The sequence below is a fragment of the Crinia signifera genome, chromosome 9 (genome assembly GCF_055691185.1).
Source record: "Crinia signifera chromosome 9, ASM5569118v1, whole genome shotgun sequence".
NCBI classification, from domain to species: Eukaryota; Metazoa; Chordata; class Amphibia; order Anura; family Myobatrachidae; genus Crinia; species Crinia signifera.
This window is the reverse complement of record NC_139225.1, coordinates 63,851,636-63,875,586: the sequence shown is the minus strand read 5'-3', so window position 1 is coordinate 63,875,586 and position 23,951 is coordinate 63,851,636. Positions and strand designations below refer to the sequence as shown.

The window sequence follows — 23,951 nt, the reverse complement described above, 5'->3', positions numbered from 1 at the left end:
GGCCTTAATGTTATTCCTCGGCTGTCACCTGCAAGGTGCCTCCCCCAGTCCTCGCCCCCTCGGCTGCAGCCTAATCAGCCTGTTGGTTAATCAGGCACTGAGGAGAGGGGTGAGGCAGGATGTAGGCTACAGTGATCAAGGTGACGGATTATAATAACATGAATAATATATTTAGTGGATCTTGGTTATGCATAAAGTTCTCTTTTTTTTCCCCTGTGTTTTGTGAGAGAATCACTTAAAGAATCCAGCCTTAGCTATCAATATATAATATATTGTACAATCTTTTTTTTTTTTTCACCCTATCCCCACAGACTCGTAACCACTTTTGTAGTACCCGTGAAGAGATGGAGGATCTAAAAAAGCGGATGACTGATGCCCCTATGATCTGCAAACTGAGGGGGCAAAGCACCATAGAGGGATACCTGTACACCCAGGAGAAAAGTAATGTGGATTTCTGCCGTAGAGTTAGGGGGGTATTCAATCCTCGTTCACAACTGTAGATCCGTCCCGACAGCCGTGACCCTGGCCCCTTGTCTTTTTGCTTGACCGCAGTTCGCTAGGTGGGATTCAATGTCCTGCCTGCCGATTGGCGAAAAGGGGGCGTGTTCATGTAAACGGCCGTGGATTGTCGAGATTCGTCAGTGATCGCGACAATTCATGACCGTTAATGACAAAACGGGCCGACCGCTTTTAAAGTCGGGCCCATTCTGTCGCTCTACCTCTTCAATGCTGTCGGGAAAGACGGCACTGAATATGCACCTGCCGCAATTTCCCAGATTGCAAATAGTAACTGGGATTGAATACCACCCTGTATTTTCTGCTCGACATTGGTGACACTCCGCTTTCCCTGGCATGCCACTAAGTATGGGGAGAATGTTGGAGCTCATTTTCTTACCGATTTTATGTCTAATGTCACTATACCTTCTCTTCTTTTCTCCAATTTGCCTACTAAGGGAGGGATATTGTATCACTTTGCACAGGTTTAAACATATATTTACTTTTCATTACACCACTAAGCACTTTGTGACATTTACTGTGCCGGTTTTGGCGTACATGGCATACATTGTTTGCTTTTCCATTGTTATCTCATTCTGTCACAGAACAAACCACAGAAGCCGCATTATTCCATTGAATAGCGAAGCATTACTGAGGGTATTGAGTAACATTCATTTCTTTCTTTATGGATTCTAGGGGCTCTTGGTCTTACGTGGGTCAAATATTATTGCCGATACGAGAAGGAGGGCAAGAGTTTAATCATGATGTCCTTAGAGCAGAAGCCGGGTTCCCGGCAGGTGAGTTTGAGGCACTTAAGAGAATTATAAATCATTCAAAAGTTATTGTAAACACCAATATTTTGACCAAACCAATTTGGCTCGATACACAGATCTTTGGCTGGGTTCTGGAAATGGGAGATCTTCAGCAATGGCAATAAGCCCTGCTTTCATGGATAATATTACATTTTTTTCTGGTAGTTAAATGTAGTTACTTGAAGTATTTGTGTACAAAAACAGAATATATGTTGTGTAATGATGTCTTTGTTTAGTGGCGCTGTAATCCTGTTTGTAAGGAAAGCCTGTGTTATAATCCTCCTCTCACCATCTGCTCATTGTAGTCTCTTCATACCACTTCTCTCTGCACACTGCTCTTTTCCACAACATATCTTGCCAACACCTCTCTGGTCATTGCTGCTTTCTCCCTATTCCCATGATTCCTGATGTCACATCTTTGTTACAGTTGAAAGCCACAACCTGTTTGTAATGTTACTGTTTAGGTGAGCCAGGAACTGACCCTTAAATCCTGCATAAGAAGAAAGAGCGAGTCTATTGACAAGAGATTTTGCTTTGATGTAGAGACCAATGAGAGGTGAGTAGAATGGCTATTGTGTGAATTGTTCATAGGCTACCTGTGTGCAGGCAGGCTCATGGGCTATCTGTTTGCATGGTAAATTGTCTTTTGTGTAGTTTACATATTTCACAGAAAAGATTGTAAAAATATGTTCAGCCAGAATATTGTTGAACCACACAGTCCCCACTTGCAATGCAGACAAATGACTACAAAGACTGAACACCAGAATTACAAGTTTACCCAAAAATGATAGTTACATTAGCATGGTGATAGTTATGTACACATAGGTCTAATGGCCTAATTCAGACCTGATTGTAGGGCAAATTTGTTCTCAAAATGGGAAAAACCATGTGCACTGCAGGTGGGGCTGATCTTTTTCAGGTTTCAAGAGATATTTAACTTTTGAAATGAATGTTTTGCTGAGAAAAGAGTCAGACAGGGGTATTCAATCAAGAGTCCGACTGTCAGTACCTTCCCGACAGTCGGCTTCAGACCTTTTTCAACCTGTTCTGATTGTAACTCGACAGTCTGTATTCAATTTTCCAACTGCCAAGTGTTGGAACGGCTGTGTTTTGTAGGAAAAGGCTGCTAAATTGGCGGAATCAGCCACAAATTCGACAAAAGGCAGCACTGAATAGGCAAGTACCACTATTTCCACCAGCATAAATAGCGGCACCGATTGAATACCGCCAAGAACATATTGTACATTAATATGTAGAAATATCTGCAAGAAACTATTATATGTTGATGTCAGATTACATGGTCATGTGCAGGTCGTCACCGCGGTCGCCCTCGGAGACTTGCATAGTCTCCGAGGCATTCACAGCAGGGGGGAAGGGGTGTTCACATGTGTACTCACAAAAATGCGGGCACAGGGCGCATTTGCACAGGTAGCATTACATGGCTTGCAAAGCAGCAAACTAATGTTACTTTGCAAGCCAACCAGAATCAGGACCAGTGTGTAAGAATACATAATTTGTCTGTTACAGAAATGGCAACAGTTTAGTTCAGAACATTAAGAGTTTTGCACTGAATTTTACAGTGGGGGCGCTGTGCCCCTCTTGTCTCTCTAGGCCGTGCACCTTACGTGACAATTACCCCCCGCCGCAGCTCAGTATAGTTTTTCTCATTCCGGTATTGTCCCCTCAACCTGTATTTGTGCATAGCTGTTGTACAGACCCACACTGTTTGTTCCCTTTGATAATTCAACTATTAAGAAAACATTTTTTTCAGCATCTATTCTTCTGTTCTGTATTTCAGACAGGGAACCATCACCTTTCAGGCTCTGTCAGAGACCAACCGACGCCTGTGGCTAGAAGCAATGGATGGGAAAGAGCCAGTGAGTATTGCAGGCTGAGATTTCAGCACGCCCATCCATTACACAGCATATCTTCATGTACTGTTCTCTACAGTAAATATAAATAATAGTGAATAACTTGACATTTTCGCAATTCTATGTTGCAAGTCACTATGAAATAGAAATATCCTTATATCTTTGGTATTGTTGCTCCTTTGTCTAATGTTCTCCTCAAGCAAATCAGATGAAAGGAGCGTAGCATGCATTTATGTGGCATCTATCCACACCACAGGGTAAATAAATGACAGATAATCTTCTCCCAGTCTACTCACTCTCCCTTTTGAATTACCTCACAATATACCTCACAATATACCTCACAGGAGGTTAAATCATACATCTTGTCCTTCACAAGGGTTCCTTATTCCATATTAATTTCTGATTCCACATTCTATTCACATATAAGGAAATAACGTGAATAGCCTGATACTGATTAAGCAAACTTATTACCAATAAACATAGCTCTGCAGATACTATTTCCCCAACCAGGTAAAACATTAAAGCTACATAGAAAATAATTTACACAGTCCCACTGTTCATGTATGTCTACCAGGTAGAAGGTCCCTCCCAAAACTCCACACCAATAGGCTCACTGTGGGACTAACCCTATTTCCTCCTACCCCCATTCCAATCCTTTTTATGATGTATTAGCATACTAGTATTAAGGCCTGTAAGATGGACGGGCGAAAGTTTATAATTGTTATGGACCCTGGGCGCTTAGTTTTTATTTAACATGCAGTAACAAAATACATATATATTTAAATATATAAATGAGGAATGACATCCTACCCCAAGAGGACAATTGGAGCCTGCAGGATGTTGAAGGTGGCAGGGTAACAGTTTGGATGTGCTACCCGCCATGCTCCAATTGCCCCTTTGGGGTAAGATGCCATCCCTCATTTATATATTTTAATACATGTCTTTTGTTAAATAAAAACTTTGATTTTATCTAAGCGCCTGGAGTCCATCACAATTATCTCACCTTTAGAATTCACCTATATGTTCAAGGGAAACCATACTGTGTTTGGACTAAGAGGCAGCTATAGATATTCTACAGGTACGAATATCCAAATCCACCAACAACAGGGTGAATGTTTTCTGCTGATGCAATTCTCAAAAGTTTTGAAAATGTTTTTCATTTAATGGACCTTTATAGGCATTTAGCCCCTTCGGTGGTATGGCCGGAAAGTTCTCGGGCTGAGCTGGGCTGCAGGAGCAGGCTCTCCCGAGAAATATCTGGTCATGTCACTGTAAAGAAAGAGTGCGCCAGTGGTGCCTCCAGCGGTGATCAACCATACGCTTTCCAATGACCTATCACAATACATGAAAACAACAGAAATTGCAAGAACCCTTATGACAGCACCCTTAGATTGGACGATTAGTTAAAATGTTCTAGCGTTTTCGTGGTACATCCATACACACACACAAACATAATTTAATTATACTTATGTAGATAACCTTTGCAGATTCCCTGTCAAAACATGTAAATACTGTACAGTTTACAATTAGTAAACATATTTAAATTGAATAACCAACTCTGTTTTGCTTTATGGTGTAAATGTCATGTATATTATGGTTATCCAAAACTGTGCTGTTAGAGAAATGTTATTCACATATAATGTTCTAGGCTACATAATTCTGTATAGGTATCGCACATGGCATATTGGCAACCATTATATCATAATTTCCAGCTTGTCACTGGATATAGCTTCTTCTTTTTTGTGCTAATTGTCCAAATGTACATTGTAACCTGTTCTACTCTCTAAATGATGCAATTCTCTGCTCTGCTGGGATCTGAAAATTATTAAAAAAAATAATTATTTCAAAATGTAACAAAGTTATATTTCAGGGCTATGTCTTGATGGTGTACCAGGGCCCGTCTGCACTGCACCCTGCATATCATACTTTAAATTCACCGCTCTTTACAGGATTTTTCCCCAAAAAAGTTTATTGAAAGTAGAAAAGGAAACCTCTGTATGAAAAAAATGATCGTATTTTTTATATTTTAGGCGAGTGGAAGCATTGTATAAATAGCAGTTTGGCCGTGCTTTGGTTGAACTTGATGGGTACAAGTCATTTTTCCAACCTCAACTACTATGTTACTATGAACCAAGCCCAGAATGCGATCGATTCTGGGCTTGGATGTGGTGGGCATCTCCATCTTCTGATCAGCATTGCCCTATAGAAGCCTTGTGGGCTTCTATTGCACCTTCCTGCTGTGAGATAGCCAACCAGATCCATCACTGTATCCAACGCCACACTTCACGCATGAGCAGATAGGTAGCCGGGTCCTAAACCACAAAGTCCTATCATCACAAAGGAAATTGCTTACCACAAGAGCCGTCCTTTGCTAAAATCTTCATGCAAACAGCATTCATAAACACCGATGTGTATGCAGGGAGTGGCTAGATGCATTGCAAGCAAATTTCAGTGCTTGCTGCATCCCACCCTTTGGCTACTATGCTAGAAGAAATCCTGAAAACATACTCCGTGTTTCTTAGGTACACCTGTATATGTCAATATTGGAGGATTGTATTGATTTGTTTTGTGAACCATGGTAGTAGAACTACTGGAAGGAGGGGGCTGGTCTCCCTGGACATCTATCTATCTATCTCAACAACATTTCTGCAGCACTCCAATGTGAAATAAGGCTTACAGTTGCATTGTGTGAATCCACATTTCACATCCATTTTATCATGAATTGCTCTATCCCTGTAAAAGCTCTTGCCAAAAAAAACTTGTGCTGCAGAAATGTTGTATGTATTTGGCTCTCGGCACTTCTCTCACGGCTCTCGGCTGCTAGCTGGGAAGGACACCTGGGAAATTAACTTTGACCAGATTCAAGAGTGCAGGATATTTGCTGTGTATATGTAATATAGATATATAATATACTCATGTCACTTCAGAGATGTGTGCCCCCCCTAGATAAATAAATATACGTACTATATATCATGTATGCATGGTGGCACTAACAGGTCTTCTAATAAAGATTTTATGTGACAAACTATTTCTACTGTTTTGTCCAACATATAAGACTCTAGGACTTTTATCAAAAACACGTGTGTGCTGTTGCAGCAACAGTAGATGGCACCTGCACTGCACCTCATGACCCAGTACATAGACTTGTGCCTTTCAAATGTTTGGGAGGGTGATGCGCCCCTTGTCCTCCTTCCCCTTTCCGGAACCTATGATTGCCATTTTTTGTGAACAGGTCAAATAAAGTAGACAACACCTACGCAGGACCTATTTACTGGTCTGCCAACTAGAACGCTAGCATTTGTATTACTGCTCAGCTTATTTATTCATTCTTTTTTTAATAATTGGGTTTTAATGTTTACTTTAATGATAATCTACAATTGAAAAACAAACATTTTACAATCTTTATTTGCCACATTCTTACTGCCCAAACCTGAAAGGCTGCCAATTGTTTTTACATACAGTACCGGTGTTAATGGCCTATGGAAAATAACACCAAAGTTCACCATGTTGAAATTTGCTTCTGTTCAGTGAGCAAGTTGCAACATTCGCTATTTCTGGACAAATAAGATTAATACTTCTGAAACCACAGCGCTTAAGTGGTAAATATAAATATACATATATATAAATATACATCATTTTATAAAATGTGACATAATTTATAAAATTTTACTCTTAACCATTTATAAAATGTATTCAGAAAGATTTTTCCAATGGGTTGGAATGTGATTTTGTGTTTATAAAAACTGCATTTCTTATGTCTGTCTGCCTTTCTCAACAGATATATCACAATCCCATAACTAAGCGTGATGAAAGTGAGTATAAAATACATTGGATGTAGTTTGTAACAACATAATATAGGTTTTGTTAAAGTAATCTATTTGTCGGTTCAACCTTCTTTGTTACAGTACAGCCCTATGAGGAGAACGGACTTAATTGGGGGATACCCTTAAGTGCAACTTCCCCATTTTTTTCCATCCCCAAGACTTGATATATCTACCCTAGAATGCTGTATCTTTTGCAATGCCGATTCTTTTACAGACAAGGTTTTTAAGCTAGTAAACAACTGCTAATTTCCACACACTATAGCGCTTCCCTCTAAATTGTTTCCATATGTGGGTGGTACTCACAGTGGACAAGAAGATCATGTTTAATTTCTTAGCACATATCTATTTTCTCCTGCTATACACATTTCCCCTATAGTTTGTTCTCTTTACTAGATAAGATTGGGTAGTTTTTCTAAATTTAGCGCATAGGTTCACAAACTCTGTTGTCTGGACCACAAATGTTCATGTTTCCAGGTCTCCTCACAGAATCACATATGAAATAATTAGCACCACCTGTGGATGTTTTGAAATAGGGGTTGGCACTAAGCGGCCCACCAGCTCTGGTAAAACTACGCATCCCAACATGACATGCCATCATTTTATTTGGCCATACTACAACTGGTGCAGGGCATGCTGGGAAATATAGTTCTACAGCAGCTGGAGGACAGCTTATTGCCCACCCCTAGAATGAGTACACATGTGCTCATGAGGAGTGCGTTTGAGAACCACTGGTTTAGTGGACTTTCTATGAAGAATTGCAGTGTGTGCAAGGCCATAAAGGTCACACAGATTACTGATTTTCAGGTTTGGCCCTTTCAGCATAACCTCTCATCCATAACGTTACACTTATCCTTATCAGCACAGTGAGTACATTAATAATGTGTTTAACATCTGACCAACTTTCCTTTGTAGTGGAACTAAATGAAGTTGGATTCCGGTTTGTTCGGAAATGTATCAATGCTGTGGAGGTCACAGGTATGAAGAGCTAGCACTGCACGCCTTTTACCCTTTATCACTGCTATGATTATCTATGTTCTACCTATATAGAAGACAAGACAAAAGTGAACGTAAAAGACGCCATGGAACTGGCGCTTCCGTCAAGCGTATTTATCGCTTAAATATGCATCTTAGCAATGAACCTGTATATGAAGTACTTTGTGGGTTTTTTTTTTTCTTACTCCAAATTTCGTTTGGAGCTGCTCCGAACATCCCCGAGCTTGCAGCCTGGTTATCGCTGTGAAATCGCCAGAGCGGAGGGGTGGGGGTGCAACAGGAGGAAAGGGAAGGGGTCTACCCTGTCTGTGGTGTGTATTTCTGTGGCAGGAAAAACCTGCCCTGATAGGTATGTCCTGCCCCAGAAAAACCCACCACTCAAGGGGTTAAGTCTAGGTGTATGAGGACACATTTTCTTTTTTCTGTATAGCTTTATGGAAATCTGTGGTACAGTCAAAGGTAGGCTTAGACCTCATGGGGCCCAAAGCAAGATACTGGTTTGGGGCCCGAAGCAAGATACTGGTTTGGGGCCCTCCACCCTCAAACAATCAATAGCACCATTTCTTTGCTGGATTGATAGAGTACCTTGGCACGTGTACAGTCTACCAATTAAATGCTCAGCTGCTGATCATCGGCATTGCATACAAATCTGATTCAGGCTCTAGATCATGGGTCTTCAACCTGTGGCCCTCCAGATGTTGTGAAACTATATGTTCCAACATGCATTGCCACATTTTTTTCTATAAGAGCATGCCAAAAAACCTCGGGGCATGCTGGGACATGTAGTTCCACAACATCTGGAGGGCCACAGGTTGAAGACCTGTGCTCTAGATCTTTTGGAAGTAGGATTATTAACTGTGTCACATTTAAAGTAAAATGGCTACCCACATACAGTGGCTGAAACTAGAGAAAGAGACTTTGGAAGTGTGGCAGGTCCATGTGATGTCATGACATCATGCGGCAGGCGTGCAATGCTCCTCTGGAAACATTTCAGATGGTAATGATATCATTATGGGGCCTCTTGTGACCTGCAGGGCCCTAGGCAGGCATATAGGTTGGTACAGGCATATCCACCTCTGGGTACAGTTATGGTGCAGATATGCAGATATTCTAAATTGTACAAGTCTGTACACACCATTACAGATGTAGCACCTCTCTATCAGCCAGGGGCTGGCCTAAGAACCTCCAGTCTCCGCCGGAAGGGGGCACGTGCACAAGACCCTCACGCGCCGCTTTCCAATGGAGTTCTCCGTCGCCTCCCCGTCACTGCCCGCCAGTCCCCGCCACCTCCCCACCCCTCCTCAACCCTGCCAGTCTCCCTGAAGCGGAGACAGGCAGGGTTTCTGCTCCACACCTCCAAGTGACTGGGATGTGCCTGTGTGTGAGATGCACGTGCGTCCCAGTCAGTTAGAACGCCTCTCCGCCAGCTCGTGCCAGCAGAGGGGATATGGTGAGCACTGGCGCTGAATGAGAGGCACTCCATCTGTATAAGTAATACAAGTAATTTTCTAAATCCTTAACATCTCAACCATGTGATTTTGTTTGGCAGGTATCACTTCAGAAGGAGTGTACAGAACCGTGGGAAGTAACATCCAGGTGCAGAAACTTCTTAACTCTTTTTTTGGTAAGAATGTTTTTAAACCCTGACCGATATTGTCTATTCCAACAGGAAACCATCAGTAGTGAGAATAGCACATTCATTTAACATAAATAAGCCCCATTATTAGACTTGCAGTTACTTCATGGCTACATGTTACAGTTACATGGCTGCATAATATAGTAAGTAGCAAACAGTACAATTTGGTGGGAAGTATTCACAATAAAAACCTAACTGTACTTCCAATTATGGGCCTGATTCATATGTAACTGCTGCTGTGCCAATCTGCAGAGCTTTGTGATCATATAGCCACTGCCCAGACAGAGTGAAATCCCACACGGTGCACGGATTGCTGATCTGCAAATCCATTCGCAACTGACGCATGGTGATCTGCTTCATTGGGGCAATGCCCCGGCGTGAGCAATACAGTCTGTTCCATCACATGGTGAAGCTTAATAAAATTTATTTCAAATCCTGTTATTAAGCAATGTGGGGAACTTGGCCCAATTCAGGAGATTGGTTTATTGTTTAAGAGTCCAAGGAAACGCGCCAAAATGTGTGAGTCTCCCGGGCATTCTGACAGAGCTTTTAAGTAAAAATGGAAGACTCACATTTCCGAATATAAGTTTAATGCACAAGCATGTCTATAGTTGCCCTGTATAAGGGGTGTTTATGTTCAATAATTAGGTGATAGAAATATAATAAATTAAATATTGATTCACTTTTGTAGTAATCCTAAGGGAGGATACATACTAACAAAGACACTGTATATTGGTCTGAACAGCATCCAAAGGTAATATGAGGCAAATAGAGAAGGTTCCAATAGCACCAAATCAGATTCTAATTCGCACCTTATATTTTATTTTTTGCCAGAACGCCAACCTTCTATGTATAACCAAACCTCTTTTTTCAGATTTTTTTTCACAGATTTTTTAGAGCGCTGCAAATGTAAACACAGTATATAATAGAACGGCACCCTATAGTATCAGAATCCTATCCACGGCACCCCTAGGCCAAAAGTTTCTTATTTGGATATTAAGACAAAAATATTCATTACCTAAATTCTGTTTAAATGTCATCTTTAGGTTTATTTATGTAGTGAGAAACCAGATTAGCTACTATTTATCCACATCTCTTATAACTGGCAACCACAAGCACTGGTTACATTCAGTGGTGCAAGTAGAATTTTTTTCTTGGTGGTACTGATAGCCTCCACCAAAAATGGGCGTGGCTATGTGTCATGAGGGGGTGTGGTCACACAAAGCTAGAGGAGTGACTAAATGACAATAGTAGCATGGCATTAGGAGACAGGGAATGAGAAACAGGGAATGACTGGGGGTGGGTTGGCTCTTGCTTGGGGGAGAGATGGGCAGCTTGTGCTTACAATTGTGGAGCCTGCTCTTCATGCTGTCAGCGCCGCTGATGCCTGTCAGTGTGACAGGCTAAATCAGCAGTAGCCGGTAGCTGCATACAGCACCAATCATAACGCTGGGTTGGCTGTGGATGCATTATATTTAGACTTAAAATAAAAATAGAATTGACAGTGGGTCAGGGGGTAAGTGGTACTGCGTACCTGTAACATATTTCTTACAGGTACTCCGTACCACGCCGTACCCCCTTACTTGCAACACTGGTTACATTGATCATAAATATCTAGAATTGGTCCTGCACTACCAAATCCAGGCACCCCCGCAAGGGTCCCAAGGAACCCCAGGGTGCCACGGCACACAGTTGTGGAACCACTGTAATAGAAATTGAAGAAGAATTGTTCAAATACAATGTATACAATACAAGTAAAGTCAGGGGTTGAAGTGAGGGGGAACGGGGTGGAACTGAGTTCCACCACCTCTAATGGTGAGGTGGAACATTTTAACCTCCACATTGGCCCTGCACAGTAATTCTCACAGAAAAGCATTCTAGTTTGCAGGGGGATACCAAAAACCCTTCCACTGGCCCTGTCTCTGCCTAATGAGGGGGGGGGGGAGGGGAGTGGGTGTAATTAGTTGGCATAAAAAAATTAGTTCCGCCACCTCTGCATGACCACTTTAAGCCCTGAGTAAAGTACAAGCAATAATAAAATAATTGTTTTTTAAATAACGATCTTGTTGGTTTAGTGTAGTTGTTAATTATCAGAAAACACACAATATTGTCAAAAAATAATCAAGACAATAACCTTTTAGGGAAAAAAACCACAATCACAGAGAATTGGATATAATTAGAAGAACCAGTCATAAGGACTTCAGGATTATACCATGTAGTTAGTGACACAGCAGCCCTCAAATCATTTTTTTATTGAGGGTGACAGAGATTTAACATAAGGCAACCATATATTTGTGGCCTGCTTGTCTTTATCAAGAGACATTTCAAGCCAGTCTATCTGAAATCGGTAAGAAACTCTAGGTAGGAACAAAGATATTGGGCCAGATTCTCTAAGCTTCAAAATTGATAAAATGGAGAGTGATAAACAGCCAGCCAATCAACTCCTACCTGCCATGTCACAGACTGTGTTTGAAAAATGTCAGACAGGAGCTGATTGATAAAATGGAGAGTGATAAACAGCCAGCCAATCAGCTCCTGTCTGACATTTTTCAAACACAGTCTGTGACATGGCAGGTAGGAGCTGATTGGCTGGCTGTTTATCACTCTCCATTTTATCAGTTTTGAAGCTTAGAGAATCTGGCCCATTGTGAGGTATCAGATTAAATGCATTGCAACACAATGCTCTGTCATACAGCTCTCGCCAACTTTGATAGAAACAGCTTCTGTCCCAATGCAGGTCTACTCTATTTTTTTTTTTTATTGGAAGTAATAGGTGCATCTCATTAGGATGTCAGCATCCATGTGACAGTGAACCCTTTTAGGTGATTTTGTGTAAGATGCTTTAATGTGGTCAAAACCTGTATCAGTGTTCAGACCGTCAGCTTTAAGGTTTGAAAAAAGTGTATACAGTATGCTTGCAATACCTTGTCATGCTCCGATGGTACAATATGCAATGATAGAAAAACCACCAACATATGTGTGGAATGTACCATTGCATGAAATCAGAATCCGCTTTATTGGCCAGGTATACTTGCGTATACTAGGATTTGATTTGGATTGCTGTGCAACAGCTGTTTAGGTAACAGTAAAACAGTGACAGTACAGATATACATAACACATACAGGTATACGCTCGATGTGCCCTGGGGATTGTTGACGCAGGGAACACCTATCTGCCAAGCTGCACAGTGCCTAGGCAGCCAGTAGTGGCACCCATGGTCATTGCAACAGCCAGGTAGGTAGCAGTTAAGCAGGGACAGTACAGTTTTAGGTCGTTATGCAGTGTTCGGAGACAGGGGAGACACAGGGGTACGTATGGCTGAGTGGCACAAATAAGTTCATACTACTGATGTTTCATTGCAGATCCCAAATGCCCAGGAAATGTGGATTTACAGAGCAGTGATTGGGACATTAAAACCATTACCAGCGCATTAAAGTTCTACCTCAGGTATGTTTGCTAGAAATCCAGTATTTGTGTTTCACTAGAGACATGACATGAACTGGTTGTAGACATAGGCTGTGTGCAGATTACATGACTGTTTTCTTGTAGCTGTTCCTCATTATACAATGACCAGTCGGCTCAAGGCTCTCCCTTTTTATAGTGGTGACTTATCTCTGGAAGGTATACGGTCATTGGGTCGACACCATTAGCTTGACATGGGTTTTGGTCTACAGGTCATTATGTCGACACAAGCAGTAGGTCGACATGGGCAGGATCGACAGTCAAAAGGTCGACATGGGGTTTTTCACTGTTTTTTTAGCCAACAGGCGGTATTTAATGCCCTACCATCCACTAGGGCGTGGTAGGAGAATAAAATAGTGTGCCGAGCATACCGAGGCACCTTGCCCGAAGCATGGTGAGCGCAGCGCTACGTTTCAGCATCCATGTCGACTGTAAAACAGTGAAAAACCCCATGTCGACCTTGCTTAATGCTTGTGTCGACCTAATGACATGTGGACTTAGACCCTTGTCAACCTTTCTACATGTCGACCTAATGGTGTCGACCCAATGCATGTTGATCTAATGCTTGGAGACCTAATGATCCATACCCCTCTGGAATAGGCCAAGCATTGTGCTGTTTTATGTTTGTACTTGTTTACTGTGTGAGTTTGTGTTATGATCACTGTGTTCTATTCCATCCAGGAACCTCTCTGAGCCTGTGATGACCTATAATCTGCATCGGGAACTGGTTTCTGCTGCAAGTAAGTTCTCACGTTATAATCATTGCTCCTGAATTAGATGCACAATTTCATTCTGTAGTTATGGTTAATTAGACAACCTTTTATCCAAATCTTCATGTCCCATTAGCTCATTTATTGCAGTAATCCCTGGAAGTTGTGTTTTTTTTTATTTTTTTTATTTTTTATACACCGTAATTTCACACTAGTAATGAACAGAGAGCATTTTGCTCAGACTATAATATCCTTCCTCGGCTATATGCAGCAGGGATGGTCTTTAATTGTTTTAGAATTGTCACATTTTGCTTCTCTTGACTAGTGTGAACTATAATGTGCATCATCGTTCCTGTATGTTACTGAAAACAAATATATTTTGCTTGGCATTCATTGTTTGCCTTTGCAGAGTCTGAGAACCTTGATTACCGCTTGGGAGCCATTCACTGTCTGGTGTACAAACTGCCAGACAATCATCGGGAAATGCTGGAGCTCATTATCAATCACCTTTCCAGGTAAGCAGAGAACATTCTAGTAAACATGCGCTACTCCCTATTTAAAAAGGGCTGGAGCTACTGGGTAGCTATATGGGCGCTAGCAAGGGATGTCTTGTAAAGCAGCTACCACTGGGACTGAGTAGGTCCCAAAAAACAGAGAGGAAAAAGGTAGCGCTGGAACCAATGAGGATTTTATAAATAAAATAACATTTATTGGTACACATACATAATGAATTCATATAAAATAAAAATGTTAAAAACACATGCTCACTGTCCACAGGGCCACTTTGTAGATGTTTTTGAAGGGGGGATCCGCTCCTATTTATGCCGCCAGAGGGTAAAGCGGAGGACCAGTCAATATGGCCAGGGATTGTATGATTCTTCTTCCACCTTCCTCTGAGCCCCCCCCATCTCCCTGTGTCTCACAACCTCTTCCTCCGCATTTCTCTGAGCCTCCCCTATCTCCCTGTGTCTCACAGCCTCTTCTTCCACCTTCCTCTGAGCCTCCCCCATCTCCCTGTGTCTCACAACCTCTTCCTCCACCTTCCTCTGATGCTCCCCACCTCCCTGTGTCTCCCAGCCTCTTCCTCCACCTTTTCTCTGAGTCTCCCTTTTCTCCCTGTGTCTCACAGCTTTTTCTTCCACCTTCCTCTCAGCCTTCTCCAACTCCGTGTCTCACAGCCTCTTCCTCCACCTTCTTCTCAGCCTCTTCCTTCGCCTTCTCTGTCTCCCCCATCTCTCTGTGTATCACAGCCTCTTCCTCCACCTCTCAACTTCCTCTCAGCCTCACCCCATCTCCTTGTATCGCTCAGCTTCCTCCTGTAATGCTTTCCCATCCCCTGTGGCTCAGTCTGCCCATATGTTTCTCACTTACCTCCTGCTGCATGCTGACGCTGGTTCAATTGTTCTCTGTCTTTGCAGGCAGCTTAGCTGTGTCTCCTGCTGGTCAACATTATGTAATGGCATCACACATGCAATGTCGCTACAAAAAACTTTGTTGTGCCACCTGCTGGCAACCAACCAAACTCCAGCATGGCACAGGCAAGGGGGACACAGGAACTGCATATAAATGTATCCCACAGTATCCATGACCAGAGCATTACAACAGTAAAATCATTTGCCTCTGTTCCAGTTCAGTGGAGCTTACAATTAAATTCGCAAAAAAGCCATGCTAAACTGACATCGCAGTAATTCAGTAACCCTCCAGGATACCGGCAGACCCCCGCATTTCCCCGGTGGCAGAATATTAAATTGCCATGTGTTGCGGCTTTTCGGCAGAGGGGGCTGGGTTAAATATGCAAAGTGCATCTATTTAGCCCCTCCCGGAGAACCTCAAATTGTGGGATATGCATTAATGGGGACAGGGACTAATGATGTCTCCATCAGCTCCACCCCCAGAAGTCCTGCTGACGTCAGATGTCTAGCGGTATGCCTTCCTACACCTACACCAGCCTATGGACCAGATACACTAAGCTTCAAAAGTGATAAAATGGAGAGTGATAAACAGCCAGCCAATCAGCTCCCACCTTCCATATCACAGACTGTGTTTGAAAAATGTCAGGCAGAAGCTGATTGGTTGGTTGTTCATCACTCTCCATTTTATCACTTTTGAAGCTTAGTTCATCTGGCCCTATGTTTTTTTGCCTCCATGATGTGTTAACAACAATTAAGTGTAAAGGGCCATACACACTGGGTGATTATGCCCAGCTTGTATGGACAACGATGACCACGGTCATCGCTGGGGGAAAGCCGCTCCATGCATACACACTGAGCTGCTTTCCCCTCCCCAGCGGGAGGGGGGGGGGGGGGCGGACGGCTTTGTATAGTGCAGCACTATGCAAATCCGTCCACAAAGCCGCACTTCTACTGATAATACCAGCAGATGAACGGCTTTCCCTGCGAGCAGTGCTCGTCGCCGGGCAATACACACTAGGCGACTTTAAACTGAAAGAACTCAAACCTGCTGTTTTGAGCAGCTTTCAGCTCAAAATCGACCAGTGTGTATGGGCCTTTAGTTAAGTCTAAAGAGGGGATTTCAGGAGCTCCTAAAGGAAAACACACAAAATGCAAGTGACATGCCTTTGACTTGAGGTATGAATAATTAGGTCAACATGCATTAGTTTGACCACTGAAGATCGACAGGCCTTAGGTCGACACACTGAAAAGGTTGACATGGTCTTAGGTCAACAGGATCATTAGGTCGACACAAGAATTAGGCCAACTTTGGAAAGGTTGACAGTCAAAAGGTCGACATGGGTTTTTCACTTTTTTTGTCCCGAATGTGGACATAGACAACATATCGGTGCACCGCAGCCCCTCGCATGGCTCACTGTGCTAGTCATACTTCAGGCACGCCGCCACGCTACACTATCGTCACACAAGCCTTTTCTTCCTCCACACCCTAGTGCATGGTAGGGCATGAAATACCGACCTAATGCTTGTGTGGACCTAATGTAGGGGATTGACACTCCCTTCTCTGGCTGCTGCTGACTAAGGCAACACATACAGGCGCCCCATCTAGTACATAAGTATCTGTTTCCCCATTATGCTAATTTACTATGTTAGTAGGCCGCAAAGGGGTTGGAGGCGTACAGGGGAGATAACTGAGGGGTAGATGAATGAAGCAGTGATAAGGGAAGAGAAGTCTCCGGACTGTTAACTTACAGGCTGGGTTTAAACAGGGACCATTAGGGGCTGATTGGCCGATGATAAAGTACCAGAAACTACTAAAATCATGAGGATGTTCCGTGGCTAGTGGAATATCTCTACCATTCAGCCTTCACTAAATGTACCCTTATTTAGGGCCTTATTCGAGTTCACTCTTTCTGACAAAATCCTTCTTAGATGGACAAAACCATGTGCACTGCAGGGGGGCAGATGTAACATGTGCAGATAGAAATAGATTTGGTGATTTTTTGGTGATTTTTTGGTGATTCTTTGCAGGGTAAATACTGGCTGCTGTATTTTTACACTGCAATATAGATCTCACTTTGAAGTAAAACCCCACCCAAATCTAATTCTCTCTGCACAAGTTACATCTGCCCCCCCTGCAGTGCACATGGTTTTGTCCATCTAAGAAGGATTTTGTCTGAAAGAGTGAACTCGAATAAGGCCCTTAGGGAGAGTCACCTCTTACAAATGATGTGGTTCCTTAGTGGTTATTTTTCTTGTAATCACTAGGCAGATATATAGATTGACATGGCTGGGAGGGGAGGGTACGTAATGTGTAACTTTACCCCATCCTGGCACCTAAACCTGGTCATCCGCATACATCACCTTATGCCGGGTACACATTAGACAATATTTTAAACAATTTGCAGATAACCTTTTGGTACAACATGTAACAGGACATCGCTAGCGAGGACCGTGCTGTGGAATGCATCATGGCCTCCGTTCAGTAGCTATCAGCATTGGCAAGTGTGTATGCCGTAAATCCCGTTTCAAGGTTGTTGGGTACAAACATAATAAGCATAACAAAATATGCAATATTCAATTGCAGATTTTATTAAGAAAAGCTGCTTGTAGAATCCAGAATTTAGCTATTTTGGTCAGGTGCCATAATGCTGAAGGAAGAACCACAAAGTATTTCTTGGTGGAAGCTTAAAGAAAAAATAAAACACATTTTCTTTTACTGTTCACTTTCCTGCAATTTCAAGTACAATCATTTCTTTTCCTACCATTTTGATAAGGGGTATGGATTATTAGGTCACCAGCAAGTAGGTCGACATGCAGGAAGGTCGACATTGAAAAAAGTCGACATGGTTTTTCCCCACTTTTTTTCCCGCGGAATGTCGACACAGTCAACATAAACACTAAAACCTAGCACCGCGTCCCCACGCATGGCTCAATATGGTCACCATGCTTCGCTTGGCACACTATTTTATCCACCCACCACGCCCTGGAGGATGGTAGGGCATGAAATACCGCCTGTTAGCACGTCAGCTCAACAAAAAAAAAAAACAGTAAAAAAACCCATGTTGACCTTTTGACTGTCAACCTAATGCTCGTTGACCTACTTGCTGGTGACCCAATGACCGTAAGATTGTCTTTCCCTTGTAACGATAAAAAAGCCTACTTATGCTACAGTCAGGAAATAAAAAAAACACCATCATTTATGTGGGTGCTTCTTAAATAATTATGAATAATTGATAATTATGTGCCCAAAAAGTTCAAAGGCTCCATGCGAAGGGTTAAGCGAAGGGGTCATTTGTTTCTACTCTCTATGCTATGGAGTGCCGTGTGTTTTGAATCATTGTGTACCCAACTTGGTATGCAACTAGAGACTGAAGGTGTGACCATATATTATAGCAGCCACTGCCTCTGAATGAGGGACGATTAGGAGGTATGACGTACCGCTCATGTTTTACTAATGGTAGTATAATACTCAGACACTGGTCTGCCATGGAACGTCACTATTTTCCTCATCCTCAGTGCTAGTTTTTTTTTGCGGGGAAGACTGGTGGGGAGCTCTGTCAGGAGACACGCGGTCGCGTCCCCTTCCGGCGCCTGGCGTTTGGAGATCTGACCGTCAGAACCCCGCTGAATGGGCCTGGCTCTATCTGTATCTCTCAGCAATCTATTGCTCAGAAAACAGATTGCTCAAGCCCTGTACAGATTGGGTAATTCTAGCCTATATCGCCGGGAATAAGGTCACTTAGCGTCCATATCCCCGTGTGTATTGTCACTGGGAGTGACAGCTGCTTCCCCCAGCAGAGTGTCTAGTTTTTATCAGAGACCATCTCTGGTCTCTGATGAAAACAAGACACTGAGCAATATATTGCTCTGTGTGTATGGAGCTGTGTACCGTTTTCATCAGAGACCAGCAATTTTGTCTTATTTTGTTTCTACTTCATTGTGACTAGAAATCTCTGGTCTGGTTAAGGGCTGGCTGATGGAGCCCACTCCTAGCGATTTTTCACCCACAGCACAATAAAACACTGGTGATATGGTCGCTTAATGACAGTTTAGCCAGCGATAATGGTTTAAATCTCCCTGTGTATACAGTGCTTAATATTTGTGAAGCTGCATTCAGCTGGTTGGAGGTTTACATTGGCACTCAGTCAATGTAAAGCTGACTGCAAGCGCTGTTTTAAACTTTCACCTCTAAACCACCAGACAGCAGCTGTAACAAAACTCACTGCTTCATAAATAAAGCCCCTAATCTATTTTCTTGTGTCACACGTGATTAGTTTTGTATTAGAGCCTGTTATCTTTTTATTTCAGGGTATGTGAATACAGCAAAGAGAACCTCATGTCTCCCTCCAATATGGGGGTGATTTTTGGTCCAACTTTGATGAGGGCCCAAGAGGATACAGTGGCCGCCATGATGAACATCAAATTCCAAAATATTGTGGTGGAACTGCTTATAGAACACTGTGATAAGGTAAGTAACCTTTCCTATCTGCACAGCATGCTGACCATTGCGGTTCCCAAGTCATTTAAAAAAGGAATATACAAAAAAAAATCCTGTTCGTTTGGCTTTTGTAAACTTTTTTAATTTATGCATTTTATACAACTTTTTTATTTTCAATTATTTGTATGTTCTATATATCAGCCTCTATTTTCTGTACTACCTTTCCACGCTTGCCTGGAAAACACTAGAATCACAGAAGGTCCTTTGTTACACTAATATAAGTTAAGTTCCCAGGAACATTGCACATTTCTACACTGCATGATGATCAGCCTTTCTTGTTTAATGTTTAGTATTTGCAGCTGGCAGATATGCTGGAGATCACCATGACCAGATCAAAAGATTGCCAACTAGTTTTGTAATTCCCAGAAAAGGCAAGGAAAAAATGTTTCTTTTTCGCCAAAATGTGTATGAAACAAATAGAAGGCGAGTTTAGAGCCAAGCCACACACTATAAAAGTTCCCAGCCCAGTGTAGTGAAAAATACAGTACGACACACTGTGATGGCTACAAAGCATTTTAACAAGTTGTTTATTGATGTGACCCACAAACTAGGTGTGTTATTAACTCCATAACATTGTTTGTTGTTTTGTTTTTAACTGGACGATGTCATGCTTCAGTGTGCATGGATTTTATTATAGAAGCAAAATCGAATGGGCATCGAGTGGTTTTTCCACATTCGATGTAGATTTGATCCTGATGCGCGTTCACAATTAGTGAAAATCAAAAAGAAAAATAGGCAAGACTATATACAAATCGCATCGTCATTGAAATAACGCCAGATCAAATCAAACGGCATATCGAATAGAAATCCACATCTAACCATGTGTACCCACTACAACAGGTCGAGTATCCCGTATCCGAATATCCGTTATCCGAATTATTCCGAAAACCAGACATTCCAGAAAGTGAAAAAAAAATATTTTTTTGCTAAAAACTCACTGGGGACATTTGTAACAGCATCACTGGGGACATGATATGTAACTGGCACTATATATGTGCAAGATAATGATTGCTTGGCATTCAAATTCAGTGCAGAGATAGTGCACACATTTTGTTTCACGTTTTTAAACCTTGTTTTTTGAACAAATAAATGTGTGTATTTTATGTGGTAATAAAATATATTTGTGTGTATATTATGTGTTTATACAGCATAAATGCAAGATACTTCAAAATACATCATTGAAATATTAAAATATTCCGAAATACGGAATAATCCGTTATCCAAAATTCTCCTGGTCCCGAGCATTTTGGATAAGGGATACTCAACCTGTACTACTACAACTAATGGACAGCTCCGTTACATACCCAGTGGTTTGTAAGTTCCCACCCCTGCCCAATACCTGCAACAGATGTTTCTCCAGACATAGTAGTGTAGAAAATAACAAGCATCTGTTTAGAGTTTAGTTCTAGTCTATCTAGGGCATTTATACAAAGACATTTTTAGGGCATAATTTACTATTCATGATTAAAAGGAAAATGTACTTTCTTTCCTGGATTGCTTAGTTTCCATTATATAAAAAAAAATGCAGGCAGCTTATCCAAGCGATCTAGGTATTGCTGGATTTTGCAATATAATTTGTGGGAATATTTTAAATAGAAAACTGACAAATCAGCTCTTAACTTCTGTGTGTTTGTAAAATGATAGGAGCTGATTGGTTGGTATTTTTTCTCTTTCCAATGCTTAGTACATCTACCCCTATGTATGCTAAAAGAGCTTGAAACATTTGGAAACCTACTGTATGTAAATTACACATTTTCAGTTATTAATTGAAAATTTGTATTATTACCCATTATAAATATTACACCTCAAGCTGTTTAACCTGCCCTGTACTGTTACTACACGAAGAACCATAGGCAAATGCAGGGGGGGTCTCTGGTTGCCTGGAAACCCCCCTCCTCTTGGCAAGTGCCTTTAAATTATGACAACAATAGCAGTGGTATATAATATGATCAATAGAACTTCCACCACATCATGCAGTGTAAGGGACAGAGCAGAGCTGCTGCACATGCCCAGTGTACCAACTTCTTATACGACATTTACTGCCCTCAAACATTGCAATGGACCAGAGAGCAGCTGGCAGGAGGAAGAAACCAGAGCCTTACCATGAGGTGGGAGATTGTGCGCTTAGAAAGTGCAGTACTGGTTCTATTATGTTTGTGTATTTATATATTAAGATATGTTTAAACATTTCCTGGCCATTATCTTATTTAAATGTTTGAAACAGCCTATACCATACCTCCCAACTGTCACGATTTTAGAGGGACAGTCCCGATTTTCGGGTCCTGTCCCGCTGTCCCACCCGCGGCAGGCATTGTCCCGCTGCGGGGGGTGGCAGTTGGGAGACCCCCCAATCTAGTAGAATAGACGCTGTGCGCATGCGCACAGCGTCTATTCTCGTATGAAAATGAGGTCGCCGCTAATTAGCATAAGCCGTGCCCTCATTTGCATACGCCACGCCCCCTTTTCGGGCGATCACGCGGCTTCGCCGCGCGAGTGTCCCTATTTCTTCAGGTGAAAAGTTGGGAGGTATGCTATACTATAGACCGTCTGTGCTGTTAACGCTCCCCCAGACTCCCGTACTTGCTCCAATGCGCTGCAGAGTGGGAGATTTTGGATTACATTTGGAAACCCCCCTCTAAAAATCCTGCCACTGAGAACATATAAACTTCATACCAATATTTACCTGGATGGATTATCACTAGAACCCACAGCCCCAGCTCTGAGGCACCAGTGCTAACCATTAATCTGCACACTTCATTCCTTCATGGTTACAGCAGATGAGCCTCTGTACAGTAGCTGTGTGATAGAATGGACCTTTTATTAACAGGAGGATGCTCCCTCTTCCACATGTCACTGTGCATTAAGTATGGCGGTGGTATAATATTGTGTAGAAAATTCCACCATCAGAATTGCCAAATATTGTGTCACACTGGTTACATAGAAAAGCATATGGTACCTTATTGTATGCAAAATTGTAATTTGAGTCTTACCAGAACCAGAGTGACCTTTCCCCTGAACATGAGAATGTGCCCAGCACCGGAATGAGCCATTGTCACTCTGTAAGTGGTAGTTCTGTTATTGCTTATCGTAAGCATAATCTCATTGCTGTGCTGAAAGCCGTGTACATTTCTGTGTGAAGAAAATAGTTTTTCATTTTCATACTTCATATGTTTAACATCACTTATTTTTGTCTTATACTTGGAACCAATAATGAATGTTCTGTTAAAGACAACATTATGCATATGGTTCTGATTAATCTCTGATTTCAATGGTGGTCATTTACATTACACTATAATTGTACGGTTAATGGAACTGCATGAAGTGAGTTTTCTGGGATGGATTCCTAAGGTATGCAGTCATTAGATCTACAGTGTCTAGTTCGACAGTCAAAAGGTCGACAACTGACAGTCAAAATGGCCAACAGTCAAAATGTTGATATGGTACACTATGCGATTTTTGGCCGATTTCACCCGATTTTGTCACTTGGGGCCAATAACCGGATGAAATCGGCCCAAAATTGCAGGTGTGTGACATCTGATCCGATGTGCGGTCCTGTGCGCATCGGACCGGATCAGGGAGGTCAGACGGTTAGCACATAAGATCACGTCCGACCTTCCTGTATATAAGCCTGACCGGGGGAGCAGTGGGGCGGGCGGTAATCATCATCTCTGGGACAGCAGTGCGTGCAGTGGTCGGCGAGTCCTGACCTGGGCGGGCGGTGAACGCAGATATCATCAGCGTGACGGGCAGTGCAGTGGCAGGCATTAGATTTTTTAAATAACCTGTCAAATGAGTGTTCATTCTCTGATTGGCTGAGCGAGCTCTATTGGCCCACTGCTATGATTGGCCCACAGCCCAGTGAATAGTAAAGCAGGGATGGCCATTGGTGGGTGAAACAGTCAATGGTTCCCTGGCAGATGGTTTTATACCATCGAGGTTAGCCCACAAAGTTTAAAACTTGTGTTTTTGTTATCCCAACTTCCTGTAGTTTTCATTTTGGCCACTGGAGGGAATACCAGTGCCGAGAATGAAGGGATGTTTTTTTTACAACGGACCTTTTAACAAGCTGATAAGTATTTTAATTATGTAATGCTCAATGCATACTGTAGGTCTTTTAATTAAATCTTAAATACAAGTTGGCTAATACAAGCGCTTTTTAAATGGCATGTACAAATATATACAAAAGGGTTTACCACAACTGAGCATATTTGAGGTACAGTTGTAATCATGGGGGTTAG

The 23,951-nt window shown here is 42.2% G+C and overlaps 1 protein-coding gene across 2 annotated transcripts in view; it reads left to right on the top strand.

Annotated features, from left to right (window-relative positions):
• Window positions 1-23,951, top strand: part of OPHN1 (oligophrenin 1) — a 107,842-nt gene that overhangs the window by 63,101 nt on the left and 20,790 nt on the right. Inside the window, exons 9-20 of one of the 2 annotated variants that reach the window (XM_083159123.1) lie at window positions 312-441; window positions 954-980; window positions 1,192-1,292; window positions 1,772-1,863; window positions 3,106-3,184; window positions 6,957-6,990; window positions 7,915-7,977; window positions 9,545-9,619; window positions 12,994-13,078; window positions 13,775-13,833; window positions 14,213-14,318; window positions 19,524-19,683. In XM_083159123.1, coding sequence (XP_083015249.1) covers window positions 312-441; window positions 954-980; window positions 1,192-1,292; window positions 1,772-1,863; window positions 3,106-3,184; window positions 6,957-6,990; window positions 7,915-7,977; window positions 9,545-9,619; window positions 12,994-13,078; window positions 13,775-13,833; window positions 14,213-14,318; window positions 19,524-19,683 — 1,011 coding nt within the window. The remainder of the gene's footprint in view (window positions 1-311; window positions 442-953; window positions 981-1,191; window positions 1,293-1,771; window positions 1,864-3,105; window positions 3,185-6,956; window positions 6,991-7,914; window positions 7,978-9,544; window positions 9,620-12,993; window positions 13,079-13,774; window positions 13,834-14,212; window positions 14,319-19,523; window positions 19,684-23,951) is intronic. The other variant, XM_083159124.1, reaches the window with a different exon arrangement.